This window comes from Hypanus sabinus, chromosome X2 (assembly GCF_030144855.1).
Source record: "Hypanus sabinus isolate sHypSab1 chromosome X2, sHypSab1.hap1, whole genome shotgun sequence".
Taxonomy (NCBI): domain Eukaryota; kingdom Metazoa; phylum Chordata; class Chondrichthyes; order Myliobatiformes; family Dasyatidae; genus Hypanus; species Hypanus sabinus.
In genome coordinates, this window is record NC_082739.1 from 36,695,947 (window position 1) to 36,714,137 (window position 18,191).

General features: G+C 41.2%; 2 protein-coding genes across 5 annotated transcripts in view; one reads left to right on the forward strand and one right to left on the reverse strand.

Moving 5' to 3' along the window:
* The window catches only part of hepacama (hepatic and glial cell adhesion molecule a), a 97,515-nt gene extending 90,297 nt beyond the window's left edge, over positions 1 to 7,218 (reverse strand). For 2 of the 4 annotated variants that reach the window (XM_059957263.1, XM_059957260.1), the window contains exons 1-3: positions 6,754 to 6,876; positions 3,596 to 3,719; positions 2,735 to 2,864 (exon numbers count right to left, since the gene is read on the reverse strand). The gene's annotated coding sequence lies outside the window, so the exon portion shown is untranslated. Of the gene's footprint in view, positions 1 to 2,734; positions 2,865 to 3,082; positions 3,117 to 3,595; positions 3,720 to 6,753; positions 6,877 to 7,202 lie in introns of those variants that run through there. The other 2 variants (XM_059957261.1, XM_059957262.1) reach the window with 2 other exon arrangements.
* The window catches only part of ccdc15 (coiled-coil domain containing 15), a 53,089-nt gene continuing 41,769 nt past the window's right edge, over positions 6,872 to 18,191 (forward strand). Inside the window, exons 1-3 of the mRNA XM_059957259.1 lie at positions 6,872 to 7,194; positions 9,533 to 9,682; positions 13,433 to 13,630. Of these exons, the coding sequence (XP_059813242.1) occupies positions 7,024 to 7,194; positions 9,533 to 9,682; positions 13,433 to 13,630 (519 nt within the window). The 5' untranslated portion in view covers positions 6,872 to 7,023. The remainder of the gene's footprint in view (positions 7,195 to 9,532; positions 9,683 to 13,432; positions 13,631 to 18,191) is intronic.

Here is an 18,191-nt window from a genome sequence, read left to right on the forward strand (position 1 = left end):
CTATCTATTCCTAGTTCTGTAAAATATCCGTGAATAAGAACATAAGAACATCAGAAATAGGAGCAGGAATAGGCCATCTGGCCCATCGAGTCTGCCCCGCCATTCAATAAGATCGCAAACTCAGCTCCATCTACCTGCCTTTTCCCCATAACCCTTAATTCTTTCTTTTCAAATCATTTTATTATTATTATTATCCAAAATAACAAGAGTACATCAAAGTAAGTAACACTTACAATGTCTCAAAAAAGAAAAAAAACAATATTATGGATTGAAAAATATGGTAACACAATAAAAAGAGAAGAAAAGAAAAAAAATCCTACTAAAGCAAGAAAAAGGTGAGAAAAAAAAGAACCCATGAGGTGTTTAACCCCGGAGCCGTGCATCATACAAAAAGCTTCCAAAGATAAACATCAAACCGCCAGCAAAAAAAATTGCACCAAAATTTACAATTAGATCGTGGAGGAAATGGTAGTAACGAGCAAATGAACCCCATCTTTTCTCAAAATCAAACATAGGTTCAAAGGTTCGACTTCTAATTTTCTCCAAACTAAGACATAACATCACTTGACAGAACCATTGTGACAGAGTGGGAGCCAACGTGTCCTTCCACTTCAACAGAATGGCCCTCCTAGCTATCAACGTAACAAACGCAATAACATCTTGGTCAGACAAAGAAATACCACGGATATTTTGAGGTATTATTCCAAAGAGTACAGTTAATTTGTTAGGTTGTAAATTAATTTTAAGTGCTTTAGAAATTGTAGAAAAAACTGACTAGCAAAACTGTTCTAGTATAGAACAAGACCAAAACATGTGTGTCAGTGTAGCTGTCTCAGTTTTACATCTATCACATAACTATCAACATTGGGAAAGATTTTCAACAAATCTCTCCTTTGTCAAATAATAATGATGTACAATTTTAAATTGAATCAATGAATGGCTAGCACAAATCGAGGAAGAGTTAACCAACTTCTAGATCCGCATCCAGTCCTCCGTTATAAAAATCAAATTAAGTTCCTTTTCCCAATCTTGTTTAATCTTTAAAAAAATGAGCTTATCCTATTGTAATAATAAATTATAAATTCTTCCAATGGAACCCTTCATCAAAGGGTTCATACTCAGAACAGTATCTAACAGGTCGGCCTCTAATATGCAAGGAAAATTACTTAAATATTTTTGTAAGAAATGTCTAACTTGAAGGTATTGTAAGAAGTGTGAATATGAAAGGGAGTATTTATCAACTAATTGTTCAAAAGACATCAGTCTATCTTCTTTAAATAGATCCAAAAAGGAATTAATACCTTTATTTTTCCAAAATAAAAAAAATTGGATCACTCAAAGAAGGCTTAAAAAAATAATTTCGATAAATTAAACTACAAAGTTTAAATTTTTTAAGATTAAAAAAATTACAGAACTGGAGCCAAATTTGTAAAAAATACTTAATCACAGGGTATAAATTTAAATTAACAACTTTAGCTAATTGTATAGGTAGAGCAGCTCCCAATTAAAGAGGTTAAATAAAACTGTTTCACAGCTTTCAATTCCAAATCTACCCAAATTGGCTGCTCATTCTTATCAACCTAGTATAAGCAAAAGGACATATATTGCATAGTAATACACTCTTAAATTAGGCAAAGCAAAACCTCCGTCCTTTTTCAATTTTTGTAAGTGACATTTACCAATTTTTGGTCTTCTATCATTCCAAATAAAAGATGAGATAATAAGATCAATTCGATCAAAAAAACTTCTTAGTCAAAAAAACAGGGATATTCTGAAATAAATATAAAAATTTTGGTAAAATCATCATTTTGACTATATAGATGCGGCCAGCAAATGAAAACGTAGGTGTGTTCTATCTGCTAAATAAATACTTCATAGAATCTACCAAGGGAACAAACTTAGCTTTATAAAGATCCTTATATTTTTTAGTGATTATAATGCCTAGATATCTAAAGGAATCCATAACTTTGAAAGGAGTATTATCATATATAGAAACAGATTCATTTAAAGGAAACAGTTCACTTCTATTAAAATTAATTTTATATCCTGAAAAATCTCCAAATTCATTAAATAATTTTAGCAAGGCGCAGATAGATTCCTCAGGATTAGATATATAAACCAGTAAATCGTCAGCATAAGGAAAATCTTATGAATGGTCTCATTCACAAGAATCCCGTGAATGTCTTTAGCTTGACAAAGAACAATAGCAAGGGGTTCTAATATTAAGTTAAATAACAAAGGACTTAATGGACAACCCTGTCTTGTTCCCTGTGAAAGCTGAAAAAAAGATCTACAATTATTAGTAATAACAGTAGCAATAGGAGTTTTATATATCATTCTAATCCAATTATTAAAATTAACACCAAAACCAAATTTCTCTAAGACATTAAATAAATATTTCCATTCAACTCGATCAAATGCTTTTTCAGCATCCAAAGAGATGACTTTTCCCCATAACCCTTAATTCTTTGTCTCTCCAAAATGCTGGCTGGTAAATATTTTCAGAATTGTTATTTTTATTTCAGTCACCGCCTTCGCATGCATACACATCAACCTATATGTCATCGGAGTCATCTGCAGCATGACTGTTCATTTTCCAGGCCTATCACACACTCAAGTAATTGCAACCTACATTAATTCATGTACGCATAATGGCAACATAGACTGGGCCCCTTAAGGTGCGTACCAACATTCTCAGAATCAGCTATGTAGTGATATCATGTGCAGATCCTACCTCCAATCTATCCTCTGTTGTTTGTAAATGCCAAGATATCTGGATGTGAGTTACCAGAAATTTTCATAGTCTTCTCCGGTATCAGACAGTGAAGCTGTCAAGGCCTGACAAAAAGCGATTTCTTCATTATCTGAATTGAGAAAGGCACAAAGTGCGTTGTTATGACAGTGGAGCGGGCAGAGAGGGAGGCATGTTTAAAATTGAAGGTTAGATGAGAATCTCATTTCTAACTTTATCATTGATGAAAGGCCTTTAAAATAGTTAACCTTAAAGTTCAAAGTATATTTCTTATCAATGATTCATCTCCTTACAGGCAGCCACAAAACAAAGAAACCCAATAGAACTTACTAAAAAAAGACCGTCAAACAGCCAATGTGCAGGAAAAAAAATTGTGTAAGCAATAAACATAAGCAAACAACATTCAGAAATGAAGTTCATGAAAGTGAGCCACGAAGCCAATCACAGCCGATCGGTTGCAGCCTCAGTTCAGCACAGAGACGAGTAAGCCTCACAGAGCAGCAAACTGAATGTTGCCCCATCCCTCTCATCCTGTCCTGCCACCTTGACCTTTCCAATCTGGCCCGGTGCTTAAGTCAGCCAAACAGCAGGTTGTTCCTTATTCTTGGACCCAGGCCCTGCCGCTTCAATATGCTCTCAAGCTAGGGCCTCACACGCTCAATTTGGCCTGTACCTCACCTTTCCAATCTGGCCCGGCACTTAAATCAGCCAAACAGCACATCACTCCTTGCTCTGAGGCCCAGGCTCTGCCTCACCTTGGTACTGCTACTTCAAATCACCTCTAAGTCTGTTCCAGCAATGGTCAAATATTGGCTTATTCCCTGCTCTCGGCCCCGTACTCACCATGCCACAACTATCCTAGATCTTTGAGACTTCAGTTCACACCACAAAAATGCCAGGCTGTAGAGGCAGTTCAAAGTTCATCTCCAAAAGGGAATTTGCAGGCTATTGATTGCAGTGATCGTTTCTGAGAAAAAACGTGATTAATAAAGTAGTTAGTAGTTTTGTTTGCTGCCACAAGTTATTGCTGTACTTCAGCAGCGCAGTCTTAAACCAGACCTTAAGGCACTGCCTGAGGAACTCTTGGCTGAAATGACTGACCTCCAACAATTTTAATAATGCTCCTTTGTGGTAGGATTGAGTTCTGTCAATGGAAAGTTATGTCCTTGGCTTTTGCCATTTACTAGAACTCTTCTCATTTAGTCAAATGCTATCTTGATATTGAGGAGAAGCATTCTCAGTTTATCTCTGGAATCCAGCAAAATTATAATGAAATCTGAAGCTGTGTGGTATTAGTGGAAACCAAACTGAACATTAGCAATTTACTCATACTTGATAGCACTGCCAATAGAACCACCCAGGACATCCCCGCTCCTCAGTAAGGAGGTCCTCCTCATTAGCGAGGAGGTACAGAGTGCTGAAGGCACACACTCAACATTTTAGGAACAGCTTCCCCTCTGCCATCAGATTTCTGAACAATCCATAAACACATGAACACTACTCCACTATTTAGCTCTCCTTTTGCACTAATTTTTATATATTTCTTACTGCAACTTATTTTTATTTAAATACTGTACTGCTGTTGCAAATCAAATTTCATGACATACAGTGATAATAAATGGGATCTGATTTTTGACGCTTATGAGGAGACTGATGGGGTGGTAAGTGGCTGGATTAGAAACATATGGACAATTTTTCACGTAAACAGATATTGCCTCTGAACATTGTCAGAACAGCAATATTTGGTGCAGCCAGTGCATCCAGTCATTTTGTGGTATCAGCTGGAGTTAATCAATCTGACTGCAGTCTGGCTTCTGCAATTTTGGATACCTAAGAAGGTGCAGAGCTCTATCATCCAGTCTTGTGTTTTTGAGCTCATGGTGTCCAGAATCAATGATGATGCACCATCAATAACTCACTCTGAAACGTGAAGGCGAGATATTGGCTTTTATTGACTGGAAGAAGGAACAAGCAGTGGTTGACCACCATACTACATCCTGGAGACTGAGAGGCCGGGCTCAGGCCTCGATCGCCTTTATACAGGGGTCTGTGGGAGGAGCCACAGGAGCAGTCAGCAGGGGGCGTGTCCAGACAGGTATATGTAGTTCACCACATTCACCCCTCCTTTGTTTTAAAAAGAGTCCCCATGTGGCGAAGTTTCTTACAGGTTAAGTCTATCAGATGGTCGAATCTGTCGCTGCAATCTACGTAGCACCGGCTGTGATTGCACAGGTGCCGGTGGTGGTGATTGCACAGGAGACGGAGGTTGTGCTGGTTCCGGCCTAACTGGAGGTGTCAGCCCACTAGGCGTCGGTGATCCCTCACGCATGTGCGAGGCGCCTGGTAGATACGCGTACAAAACGCCCGGTATATGAGTGTCATGAGGAGTCTGTGTAGGGCCTGGTGTGCGCGGTGTCACCTCGGGTACAGGGTTCATAGTTACCGGGGAGTGTTCGGGGTAGTGGTCTGCTGCTCCTGCGGGCGCCAGGTTGCGGACGGAGACAGTGTCCTCCCGCCCATCAGGTAAGACCACGTAGGCATACTGGGGGTTCACATGTAGAAGGTGAACCCTCTCGACCAGCGGGGAGTATTTATTGCTCCTCACATGTTTCCGGAGCAGCACTGGCCCTGGGGACGTCAGCCAAGCTGGTAGGGTGGTCCCAGTGACAGACTTCCTGGGAAAAGAGAATAGGCGTTCGTGAGGGGTGGCATTGATGGACGTACATAACAGGGAGTGGATAGAGTGGAGTGCCTCAGGGAGGACCTCCTGTCATCAAGAGACCGGCAATCCTTTTGACTTAAGGGCTAAAAGTGTGGCCTTCCACACAGTGGCATTCTCCCTCTCCACCTGTCCATTTCCCCGGGGATTATAACTCGTGGTCCGACTAGTAGCAATGCCCCTAGCTAGCAGGTACCAGCGCTGCTCATCACTCATAAAGGAGGACCCTCTATCACTGTGGATATAGCAGGGATATCCGAACAGAGTGAAGAGCTGGCGCAGGGCTTTTATGACGGACGGTAAGTCAGAGGATCACTTTGGCTTCTGGGTCGCATTCCACAGACATCCGGGTGGGTTGTGTAGCGGCATTGGTGGTGCAGGGCACAGAATATCGGGACTTTGAGCTGCTGGTCATGCCTCAACTGTGCGCACCTGTGCTATTGGGGCTGGACTTCCAGAGCCATCTCGAAAGTGTGACTATGGCATATGACGGGCCTTCTTCCAGTCAATAAAATTGATGCACCATCAATAACTTACTCTGAGACGTGAAGGTGAGATATTGGCTTTTATTGACTGGAAGAAGGAACAAGCAGTGAGTGACCACCATACTACATCCTGGAGACTGAGAGGCCGGGCTCAGGCCTCGATCGCCTTTGTACAGGGGTCTGTGGGAGGAGCCACAGGTGCAGTCAGCAGGGGGGCGCGTCCAGACAGGTATATGTAGTTCACCAAAAATGATTAACACTACAGGGCCATACTCTCTCCATTAAGAATTTTTTGTTCCACTACTGCTGGATTTTGTAGGGTTGACTTGCCATTTCAAATTCAGGCTCTAGTCTATGTGCATTTTGACATGTAGAAACTTTATACAATTTTGCCTTCAAGAAATGAACTCAAACGAATTTACCAGAGTAGCCAGAACTCTACAGATTGTTTTGGGAAGTGGGTACTGGATGAAAATCAACAAATACTGTGCAAATCCTTTGAACAACGTTTTAGTGGGTAGCTTACACTCTTTGAGATACAGTGTTAGCATTAGTTCAGAGGACGATTGGGAGATTATTTCCAGCAGCATATATTGTTTGAATGAAGTTCCTATGAGGTGCAAAGGAAACATTGCTCAATTGCTAAACTGAGATCTTTAGGACAGACATAGTTGAATATGGAAATTTTGTTAGGATATCGCTGCCATTGCAATCTATATAAATGCGCAGTTGACTTTCTGAAAAGCATTAGACTTTTTGGTATTATTTAAGTCGGAGGGGGTATTTAGTCCGTATACCTCCTGTTTCTTTGCTCCATATTCCAATTCGGTAGGTGGCGGTAATGCGCCTTATATTGATTTAGCGACTGTTATTGAACTACCAGAAAAAAAATTGTTTCTACAGTTGTACCACGGGCTGTCCTTTACCAAGATGCCGTTCGCACCGTTTTTAGAACGGAGATTGAAGCAGCTCTCGCGAGATTTAGTCAGGGACGATAGATGTTACGCGACTGAGTGGCGGTTGGTCTGAACTCTCGGGAGGGAGCTCGGTGGCTCTGGTTGCCGGAGATGTCACTAAAGGCGCGGCGCGGAGAGACGTCGGGGCTCCCGACTCGGCGCCACCATCAGTGGCACTCGGGCGTAAGCAGGGTGCTGGCCGAAAGGAATCAGGCCGTGGTGCCAGTGGGAGCCTGGGTGGAGAGCGCCAGAGACTGTCCCGAGGAGCATAGCCCGGCGTTTGTGAGTACCTGAGCGCGAGGCGTCATTCACAGGCCCTGGGGAGATGGTGCTTGGAGGAGAAGGGGCCGAGGATGTGGGGATAGTGCAGACCTTCTCCCGAGACGGGAATGTTGGCTTGACGTGTTTCCATGGAAACGTCATGGAGTCATACCGTAACTGGGCGTTCGGCCCGCCGTATCCATGCTAATCTCTGCTTATCTCCAGTAATCCAGTTTGCACGTATTATGGCTATATCCTGTTATACCTTGTATATTTCTAAATGTCTCCTAAACGTAGTAATCATTTGAATCAACCACCTCCTCCGGCTGCAACCATTCTCTGCATATAAAACAATGCTTCAAATCCCCTCTAAAATTCATTATCGTTACCTTAAATGGATGGCCTCTTTACCCCTACTATAGGGGATAAAGAATGCTATCTATCTATCTATGCCTCTTCTAACTTTCAAAGTTCAAGGTAAATCTTTAGCACGAATACGTACACGTTACCATATCAGAATCAGGTTTATTATCACCAGCATGTGTCGTGAAATTTGTCAATTTAGCAGCAGCAGTTCAATGCAATATATAATATAGAAGAAGAAAAATAAGTAAATTAATTACAGTATATGTATATTGAATAGATTAAAAATCGTGCAAAAACAGAAATACTGTATATTTCAAAAAGTGAGGTAGTGTCCAAGGGTTCAATGTCCATTTAGGAATTGGATGGCAGAGGGGAAGAAGCTGTTCCTGAATGGCTGAGTGTGTGCTTTTAGGCTTCTGTACTGTAGCTGCTACCTGATGGTAACAGTGAGAAAAGGTCATGCCCTGGGTGCTGGAGATCCTTAATAATGGACACTGCCTTTCTGAGACACTGCTCCCTAAAGATGTCCTGGGTACTTTGCAGGCTAGTACCCAAGATGGAGCCAACTAAAGTTACAGTCCTCTGTAGCTTCTTCCAGTCCTGTGCCCTCCACTCTCATACCAGACAATGATTCAGCCTGTCAGAATGCTGTCCACGGTACATCCATAGAAGTTTTGAATGTTTTTGTTGATGTACTAAATGTCTTTAAACTCCTAATGAAGCAGAGTGTTGCCTTCTTTATAATTGCATCGATATGTTGAGACCAGGTTAGGTCCTCAGAGATCTTGACACCCAGGAACTTGAAGCTGCTCACTCTCTCCACTTCTGATCCCTCTATGAGGGTTGGTATGTGTTCCTTCATCTTACCCTTCCTAAACCTTAACATTCACTTTCTTGCAGGCTTTTAAAGGGAAAAATAGATACAATAGAATTTTACAAAACATTATACATAAACAGACAGACTGACAAACACCAATATGTAAAATAGAAGCTGTGTAAATAAAAATAATATATTGAGAACGTGAGTTGTAAGAGTCTTTGAAAGTGAGTCAGCCACCTGAAACGTCAACTGTACTTTTTTCTATAGATGCTGACTGGCCTGCTGAATTCCTCTAGCATTTTGTGTGTGTTGGTACATGGCCAAGTGGTTGAGGCTTTGGGCTGGTGATCTGAAGGTTGTTAGTTCGAGCCTCAGCTGAGGCAGCGTTGGTGTCCTTCAACAAGGCACTTAACCACACACTGCTCTTGCACGTTTATAGCCCAATGGCAGCGGTTGGTGCAGTATGGACAAGACAAGACTTGGATTTACATCATCTGCTGATTCTCTCTTGCATCTGAATCTCAGATGAATGCTGCTTTCGTATGGCATACAATGTAATTGTATGATGAACTGGGCTTTCTCTAACTTTTTGTATATCAAATAGAAATGCGGCGCTTGGGTTATTTCGACTTGCATCAGGCGATATCTCATATTTCATAAAGGATCAAATTGGACTAATGGAGTTAGTTTCACATAGGGTGGTTCATGAATGGAAGGTTATAGTATCAGAAGTATACAGAAGGTTATATAGTATAATTTTGTTTACAGAGTGGACTAGAGGAACATTCTCTTTATAAGCTTCTCATGTCAAGTGCTAAAGAGGAATATTATTTAAGATAATGGAGATTGTTTAGCATTTATTTCTGTATTCTTTGCAGTGGATCATACTCTTTGACACTTGCTGATTTGGAAGAGTAAAATAATGAAATTTGAGAACTTTTTCATGGAACTTAAGAAACTTGTCATAATATTGCCTTTTGCTTACTACTTTGGAAAAAAGTCTTTGACAGAAGTATCTAGGTTACTTATGCCTTTAATTACTTACGGCTTTTTAAATTTGAGATGTTGCTGCCAGTTATTGAGAAGTTCTTTTTTTTTACTTGAAATAATATCTTTGTTTTTCCAGCTATGATTCTTTCAGCATCTTGATTAAAGTGACCTCTTTGTTTTTAGATTTCTGCTCTTGAAGTAGATGAGCAACTAAAGGAAATCCATAAAGCAAAAATGGAAAATTTGAAACGTTTTCAAGATGAGGTGAAGCAACGCGTGACCGAGTATGCCCGAATACGTAAGAAGCATCAACGGCAGCGAACTTGTGAAGCAGTAAGATATAAGCAATTTATTAAATAGATGCACATTCTGCCACTTAGTCCTCTATACAGTTAAAATTAAGATGTGCCTTTTTTGTTCAATTTTTCAGTAATTAGGAAGTTGAAAACTAATATCAATTTAATTTAGCATAATTTCTAAATTTAAAGAAGTGTACAGATGTTTTCATTATCTAGTAGAGTCATAATTTGAATGTAGCTATTTTGCATGTCTATTCCTAGTGCTCTTACCAGGGAACATTAATTCCTTTTAATGGAAAACTAGCTTACAATAATTTAACTTTTATGGGGATATGCCTATACATCACTAACAGTATTGCTATATAGAGACAAATATGCTTTTAATTTATTGAAAAACAAAAATTCAGATGCTGAAAATCAGGATTAAAAGGAGAAAATATCAGAAATACACTGCTGGTCAGCTAACATCTCTATCAAGAGCAAACCAACGTTTTGAGTTAGACTGTCCTGATTAATGGTCATTGATCTCAAGAGTTAGGTGTTTTTCCAGGATGTTACCCCATCTGCTAAGTATTTCCAGCACTTCCCTGTTTTTATTAATTTATTTAATTACTAAAGCACTCTCTTTATTTTTACCTTGTACTTTTTAGCATTTGAATACATGAATGCACAGCTTTTAGTTTGAAATGAATGAAATGCGGTGTGAGGGCTGAACGGCGATTATGCCCGTTGCCTTTGTTGTGGTGTCATGGTTTTGTACATTTGTCAGCTGGAGACAATATTGATTCTACATTAACCTTGGTTATTGATGTTGCAATTGTACTTTGGATTCCTTTATGGGACTGACTCTAATATCAACATCGAAGTTCATAATTTAAGAAGATAAGCATAGTAGTAATATGACATTATTGAGTTTTTCCACAACAGTGAAATTATTTCAAAGTAATTAGTGATATCTACTTTGATGTCCAGTACAGTGGACTCTGCTAGTCTGTGTGTAAATTGCTTTGTACAGTCTTTCAAGTTGTGTTTACACCATGCTCCAATCCTGTCTTACAACTACAGTGTTATTCGCATGTTATATATTTCAAAAATTATTGTAAGTTGGCATGATTTAAAAAGAAATGGGTGTTTTACACTAGATCATAGAAAATACATACCAAAAGCTGGGCATTCAATCCAAAATGTCAGCCTTTCCTCTAATCTTGTAGTTATTTATATGGGAAAGGTGTCGAGAGATGTGTGTAATGGTATTAGTGTAGATGGATATCATGGTCAGCATGGACAAAGTGGGCTGGCAGGGCCTATTTCTATGCTGTATGATTAATATGATCCTATGAATCTAACCTGCATGCCATCAACAGTTAGCCAAGTGGCCTTTGGTAACTCGGTCTATCCCTCTCCCCTTCTGTGATTAACTGTAACACATTTTCCACACTTCTAATGCCATGCCTGCAGCCAAAGTTTATTGGAAAATATGGCCAAAGCTCTTGCTGTTGGTACTCTGGTGTCTTTTAACATCCTGGGAAACAGCTTAGCCTAGTGATTTACATTCTGTTTTCAAAAAGATGCTAGATTCTATAGTCTGCTCTCTCAATCACTTCCAATACTTAACATTTTCTCCTCAATTTCAATACCCTTTGATACCCCTGTCCTGTGGGAACAGGCATAAATATTCATTTAGGACTGTGAGTCTTTGACATCTAGAAATAGCCAATTACTTTGGTCTTTAATAGAGATTATTGTTTACTTAATTTCCCTCTTTAATTATAAAAATTGTTGCTTCTGGCTATACAGTACCTGCTAATGTTTTTTTTTCTTGCACTCTTCTTGCTGTCATAACTTATTTGTAACATCAACCCATCTTCTGTCCTCCAAGGATTTTGTAGTGATACAAATCCAGTTGGATAGCATAATTTATCATAATATTTTTATTTCCTCATTAAGTATTCAAATTAGTTAGTGTAAAACAATTAAAATGTTAACATGTATACAGTTGCAAGATAAAAATTGTGAACCCTTTGCAATTACCTTTTTTTCTGCATTAATTACTCAAAATGCAGTCTGATCTTTATCTAAATCACAATAATAGACACACGCAATCTGCCTAAACTAATAACACACAAACAATTGTACTTCCTCTCATCAATACTGAATACACCATTTAAATAGTCACAGTCTAGGTTCAAAAAAGTATGTGAACTTTTGGAGTAATACTCTCTACAAAAGCTATGGCGTGAGATGAGATTGGAGGTGTGGTTTACAGAGGTGCCCTGCCCTATTTAAAAAAAACAGTCAGGTTACTGACAGAGCCTGCTCTTCTCAAGAAGGATCTGTTTGTGTGCACCATGCCTTAATCAAAACAACTTTCAGAGGACCTTCGAAGAAGAATTGTAGAGCGGCATGACGCTGGATAAGTCTACAAAAGCCTTTCGAATTACCTGTGTGTTCATCAGTCCACAGAGAAATTGTCTATAAATGAATGAGATTCAGTACTGTTGCATCCTGCAAAGATCACACAAAGAGCTCAATGTGCAATGCTGAAGGTGGTGAAAAAGAACCCAAAGGTAACAGCAAAAGACCTGCAGAAATCTCTTGAACTTGCTAAAGTCTCTGTTCATGTGTTCACCATTAGAAAAACACTGAACAAGAATAGTGTTCATGGAAGGACACCACGGAAGAAACCACTGCTCTCCAAAAATTATTCCTGTATGTCTAACATTTGCAAAAGACCGCCTGGATGTTCCACAATGCTTCTGGGACAGATGAGACACAAGTTGAATTTTTTGGCAGAAATGCACATTGCTATGTTTGAAGGAAAAAGGGCACTGCACACCAACACCAAAACCTCATCCCAACTGTGAAGCATGGTGGGAGGAGCTTCGTGGTTTGGGACTGCTTTGATGCCTCAGGGCCTGAACAGTTTGCGGTTGTTGAGGGAGCAACGAGTTCAAAATTGTATCAAGATATCTAACAGCAGAATGTCAGGGTAGCAGTCCATCACCAGAAGCTTAATAGAAGTTGGATGATGCATCAAGATAATAATCTGAAATACAAAAGTGATCAACAACAGAATGGTTTTAAAAAGAAGAAAATTCATGTTTCAGAATCAGAGTCCAGACCTTAACCCAAGTGAGATGCTGTGGCATGACCTGAAGAGGGCTGTTCCTGCAAGCTATCCCAGAAATATTGAAGAACTGAAACAGTGTTGTATGGAGGAATGGTCTAAAATTCCTCCTTGCCATCTTGATAGTCTGATCAGCAGCTACAGGAAACGTTTAGTGGAGGTTATTGCTGCTAAAGGAGATTCTACCAGTTATCAAATACAAGAGTTCACATACTTTTTCCAGCCTAGACTATGAATGATTAAACAATGTGTTCAATAAAGACATGAAAAGTATAATTGTTTGTGTATTAATCGTTTAGGGAGATTGTTTGTCTATTATTGTGAGTTAGGTGACGATCAGACCACATTTTATGAGTAATTAATGCAGAAAACCAGGTAATTGCAAAGGGTTCACAAACTTGCAACTATAGAACTGATATAATACAGAGTTTAAATATCAAATATATGCAGAGCTTAAATGTGTGTGTGTAGGGTTTAAGTTTGCTAATGATAATCCTACATACATATTGATGAAATGCTGGGCCATAAAATATTCTTCAGCTTCACAGTTTGCTTAAAAGTGAAAGGAAATGACACAAAATCACAGGTTATTTTGTGACCAAATTGACGAAGTACCTTTTATACAGAGAGCTTAATTGCGTTGCTGTTTTTATTTAGGTTGAAAAGGATGATCGTGTGATAATACAATCCTCTGCTTCAGCTGAACAGCTCATTCCAAACAAAAACACTTGCCTGCTTCGCAGCCATGATGTTGGGTTTGCTATTTTTAGTCCAAGCTCAAGGTGGTTATCTGCTCAGGGGATAAGTAATGAAAAGGAAGATGATGAAGATGTATTCAATGATCAAGCCAGGCAGGTGAGAAGCTCTCAGAAGTGCTTAAACGGCAGCTATTATTTCCTTAAAGTTGTTTCATTTTCAGGTTAATATAGTGCTATGAGGCTGTAACTTCTAAGGATAAGTTGGAAAACCCAGATCCTGAACTGTTGTCTCTGGAGTTTAAATATCAAATATATGCAGCTTAAATGTGTGTGTGTAGGGTTTAAGTTTGCTAATGATAATCCTACATACATATTGATGAAATGCTGGGCCATAAAATATTCTTCAGCTTCACAGTTTGCTTAAAAGTGAAAGGAAATGACACAAAATCACAGATTATTTTGTGACCAAATTGACGAAGTACCTTTTATACAGAGAGCTTAATTGCGTTGCTGTTTTTATTTAGGTTGAAAAGGATGATCGTGTGATAATACAATCCTCTGCTTGGATTGTTCTCGCTATAACCACTTACGTTTTCCCTGGGTGTTCCGATTTCCTCCTGCACCCTAAATACATACTGGTCGATGGGCAGAATTGAGTTGTTGGTGCAAGCAGGAGAGGATAGGTTGGAGGAAAAGAAGTAGACGTGATTGAGGGGATTGCTGTGAGAGTTGAAAGTAAACTTATTATCAAAGTATTCCTATGTCACCATATACAACCCAGAAATTCATTTTCTTGTGGGCATATTTAATAAACTCAAAAACCATAGTAGAATCAGTGAAAGACTGCACACAACAGGATGAACAACCAACCAATGTGCAAAAGGCAACAAACTGTGCAAATACAAAAGAAAACAAAGAAATAACAATAAATAAATAAGCAATAAATATCGAGAACATGAGTCCTTGAAAATGACTCCTTGGGTTGTGGGAACGGTAGAGTGATGGTATGAGTGAAGTTATCTCCACTGGTTCAAGAGTCTGATAGTTGAAGGGTTCCTAAATCTGGTGGTGTGAATCCTAAGATAAGAAAATCTGCAGATGCTGGAAATCCACGCAACGCACACAAAATGCTGGAGGAACTCAGCAGGTCAGGCAGCTTCTATGGAAAAGAATAACTAGTTGACATTTTGGGCCAGGAAAGTTGCTGTCAGGAAGGGGGTACAGAAGCCTCAGGATTCACCAGCAGGCCAGGCAGCCTCTATGGAAAAGAATAAATAGTTGACATTTTGAGCCAAGAAACTTCATCAAGAGGGTCCTGATGAGAGGTCTTGGCCCAAAACATCAATTGAGTAAAGAGCATGACCTGGGTGGTGCGGGTCCTTGATGGATGCTGCTTTCCTGGGACAGCATGTAGATGTGCTCAGTGGTGGAAAGGACTTTATCTGTGATAGACTGGGCCGTATACACTACTTTTTGTGGGATTTCCCATTAAAGTGCATTGATGTTTCCATACCAGGGTGTGATGCAGCTAGTTAATAAACTGTCCACCAAACAGCTATAGAAATTTGTCAAAGTTTTAGTTGTCATGCTGAATCTTCACAAAGGAAGTAAATGCGCTGCCGTGCTTTCTTCACCAACATGCTGGGCCCAGATTAAATCCTCTAAAATGATAATACTGAGGAATTTGAGGTTGCTGACCTTTTCCATCTCTGATCCCTGGATGAGAACTGGCTCATGGTCCTTCAGTTTCCTCTTTCTGAAGTCAATAATCAGCTCCTGGTCTTGTTGGCATTGAGTGAGAGGTGGTTGTTGTAGAGCAGGGGGCTAAGCACACAACCTTGTGGTGCACCTGTGTTGATGGAGATTGTGGAGGAGATGTTGGTGCCGATCTGAACCTTCTGGGGTCTGCAAGTGAGAAAATCGAGGATCCAGTTGCACATAGGTATTGAGGCCAATGTCTTGAAGCTTATTGATTTGTTTTAAGTGGATGATTGTATTGATTGCCAAGCTGTAGTCGATAAATAGCATCCTGATGTATGCATTTTTGCAGTTCGGATGTCCCAGGGTTGAGTGAAGAGCCAATGAAATGACATCTTTTGTGGACTTGTTATGCTGGTGGGAAAATTGGAGCGAATCCAAGCAGTTTCTCAGGCAGGGGTTGATGTGTTTCATCAACAACCTTCCAAACTGTACGATAGTCAATGAGACAGGTTACCACATTCTTCTTGGGCACCGCTGCTTCAGGCTGTCAAAGTGAAGGGTTAAAGATCTCAGTGAACACTTCAGCCAGTTGTTCAGCACAGGTCTTTAGTACTCATAGACATACAGTAGATTGAATGTCCTCTTATATTGTTAGCATATTGATGAAAATATGAAATCCAGTTGTGTCAATGTGCCAAATTGGAATAAAAATTTGATATTTGAATCATGATAACATAAAATTAATGAAAATGTAAACTTCCATTACCCATTCAGGAAATTCCAGGAACATGAAAATATGTTTAACATTAATTGCTTTTCTAAAACAAAACTTATCGTTTACTTTCTCTCAGCCTGTCTGTGAATCTTTTAATAGGCATAATAGATATTTCACAGAAACAGACTGTCTTAAGCAAAGTTACCTTTTATATTTATGCTCCTTTAGGAATCTGGGCATTGCTGGTGAGGTCAGAAATTATTGTTATTCATAATTATCCTGAAAAGGTTGTGCTGAGTTGCCAGCTTAACTAAACTGTACTCCTGGCGAAGATCTTTTATTGTACCACTGAAGGTTTTGGAGTTCTATAACTTGGACACAGTGGAGTTAAGGAAAAAATAATACATTTCCAAATCAGGACGGTGTACAACTTAGAATGAAACATTCACGTTATGATGGTCTCATGTACTTGCTGTTTTTGTCTTTTTTGCTGACAAAGGTGCAGTCAGAGTAGCTTAGGTAAAGAAATGAATGTTTAAGCTAGTTGGAGTGCCAGTAAAGCAACTTCCTTTTAGGTGGTGTTGAGCTCCTTGAGAGTTATTGAAGCAGTCGTCATCCGGGCAAGTGGAGAGTGTTCTGTCACAGTCCTGATTTGTGAATTGTCGGTGTTGAAAAGTCGTTAAGCTTCGGTTCAACAGTGACTCCCAGACAGTTAATGTTGGGGACCATATCAATGATAATGTGGCGACCCATTTCCTGGCTTAAAAGTGAGGCTGAAGTTTTCGAATAAAGTTTTTTTCCTTCGACTGCAGTTACCGACTCCGTGTTGTAATTTTAGCGCTGCGTGTAGCACACCGCTACAATTGATAACCCCGCCAAATGCCAGTTCGGACTCGATACCATTGACTTCCTGGGCCACAGGATTACTAAAGACGGGGCAACCCCTCTGCCCGCTAAGGTAGATGTGGTCCGCCTCTTTCCCCGACCCACCATGATCAAAGGCCTTCAGGAATTCGTAGGTATGGTCAATTTCTACCGCCGCTTCCTCCCTTCAGCTGCCCGGATCATGCACCCCCTGTTCGCCCTGATGTCGGGTCTGAGCAAGGACATTACCTGGGACGAGGAGTCCGCCGCCGCTTTCGTTCAAACGAAGGAAGCTTTGGCGGACGCCGCAATGCTAGTACATCCCAGAATGGACGCCCCTACCGCCCTCACAGTGGACGCATCAAACACGGCAGTCGGTGGGGTGCTGGAGCAACTCATCGCAGGTCACTGGCAACCCCTGGCGTTTTTCAGCAAACACCTGCGACCACCCGAGCTTAAGTACAGTGCTTTCGACCGGGAACTGTTGGCGCTCTACCTGGCAATCCGGCATTTCAGGTACTTCCTAGAAGGTCGGCCCTTCACCGCGTTCACGGACCATAAACCGCTTACCTTTGCGTTTACGAAAGCGTCCGACCCCTGGTCGTCCCGCCAGCAACGCCACCTGTCCTACATCTCTGAATACACGACGGATGTCCGGCACATCTCAGGTAAGGACAATGTCGTGGCGGATGCGCTCTCTCGCCCTACCGTTCATGCCCTTTCCCAAGGAGTAGACTTTGAGGCACTGGCAGAGGCGCAGCAGGCGGATGAGGAGATTCCGAGTTACAGAACTGCAGTCTCCGGTTTGCAGCTCCAGGACCTCCCCGTTGGCCCAGGTGAGAGGACCCTACTCTGTGACGTCGCCACCGGCCAGCCCCGTCCAGTCGTCCCGACAGCATGGCGGCGCCGCGTTTTCGACTCCATTCATAACTTGGCGCATCCCTCCATCTGGACAACTGTCCGGATGGTTTCCAGCAGGTTCGTTTGGCACGGACTCCGCAAACAGGTCAGTGAATGGGCCAAAACGTGCATGCACTGCCAGACGGCCAAGGTGCAGCGGCACACCAAAGCCCCACCGCAGCAGTTCCATCCCGCCCACCGGCGTTTCGACCACATTCATGTGGATATCGTGGGCCCCCTGCCAGTATCGCGTGGAGCGCGGCACCTCCTGACTATCGTGGACCGGTTCACAAGATGGCCAGAGGCGGTCCCGCTCACCGACACCACCTCCGAATCTTGCGCCCGAGCCCTGATCGCCACCTGAATATCTCGCTTTGGTGTACCAGCCCACATTACCTCCGACAGAGGCGCCCAGTTCACCTCCAGCCTGTGGTCTGCTATGGCCAGCCTTTTGGGACTCAGCTGCACCACACAACTGCCTACCACCCACAGTCGAACGGTCTAGTGGAGCGTTTCCACCGTCACCTGAAGTCGGCCC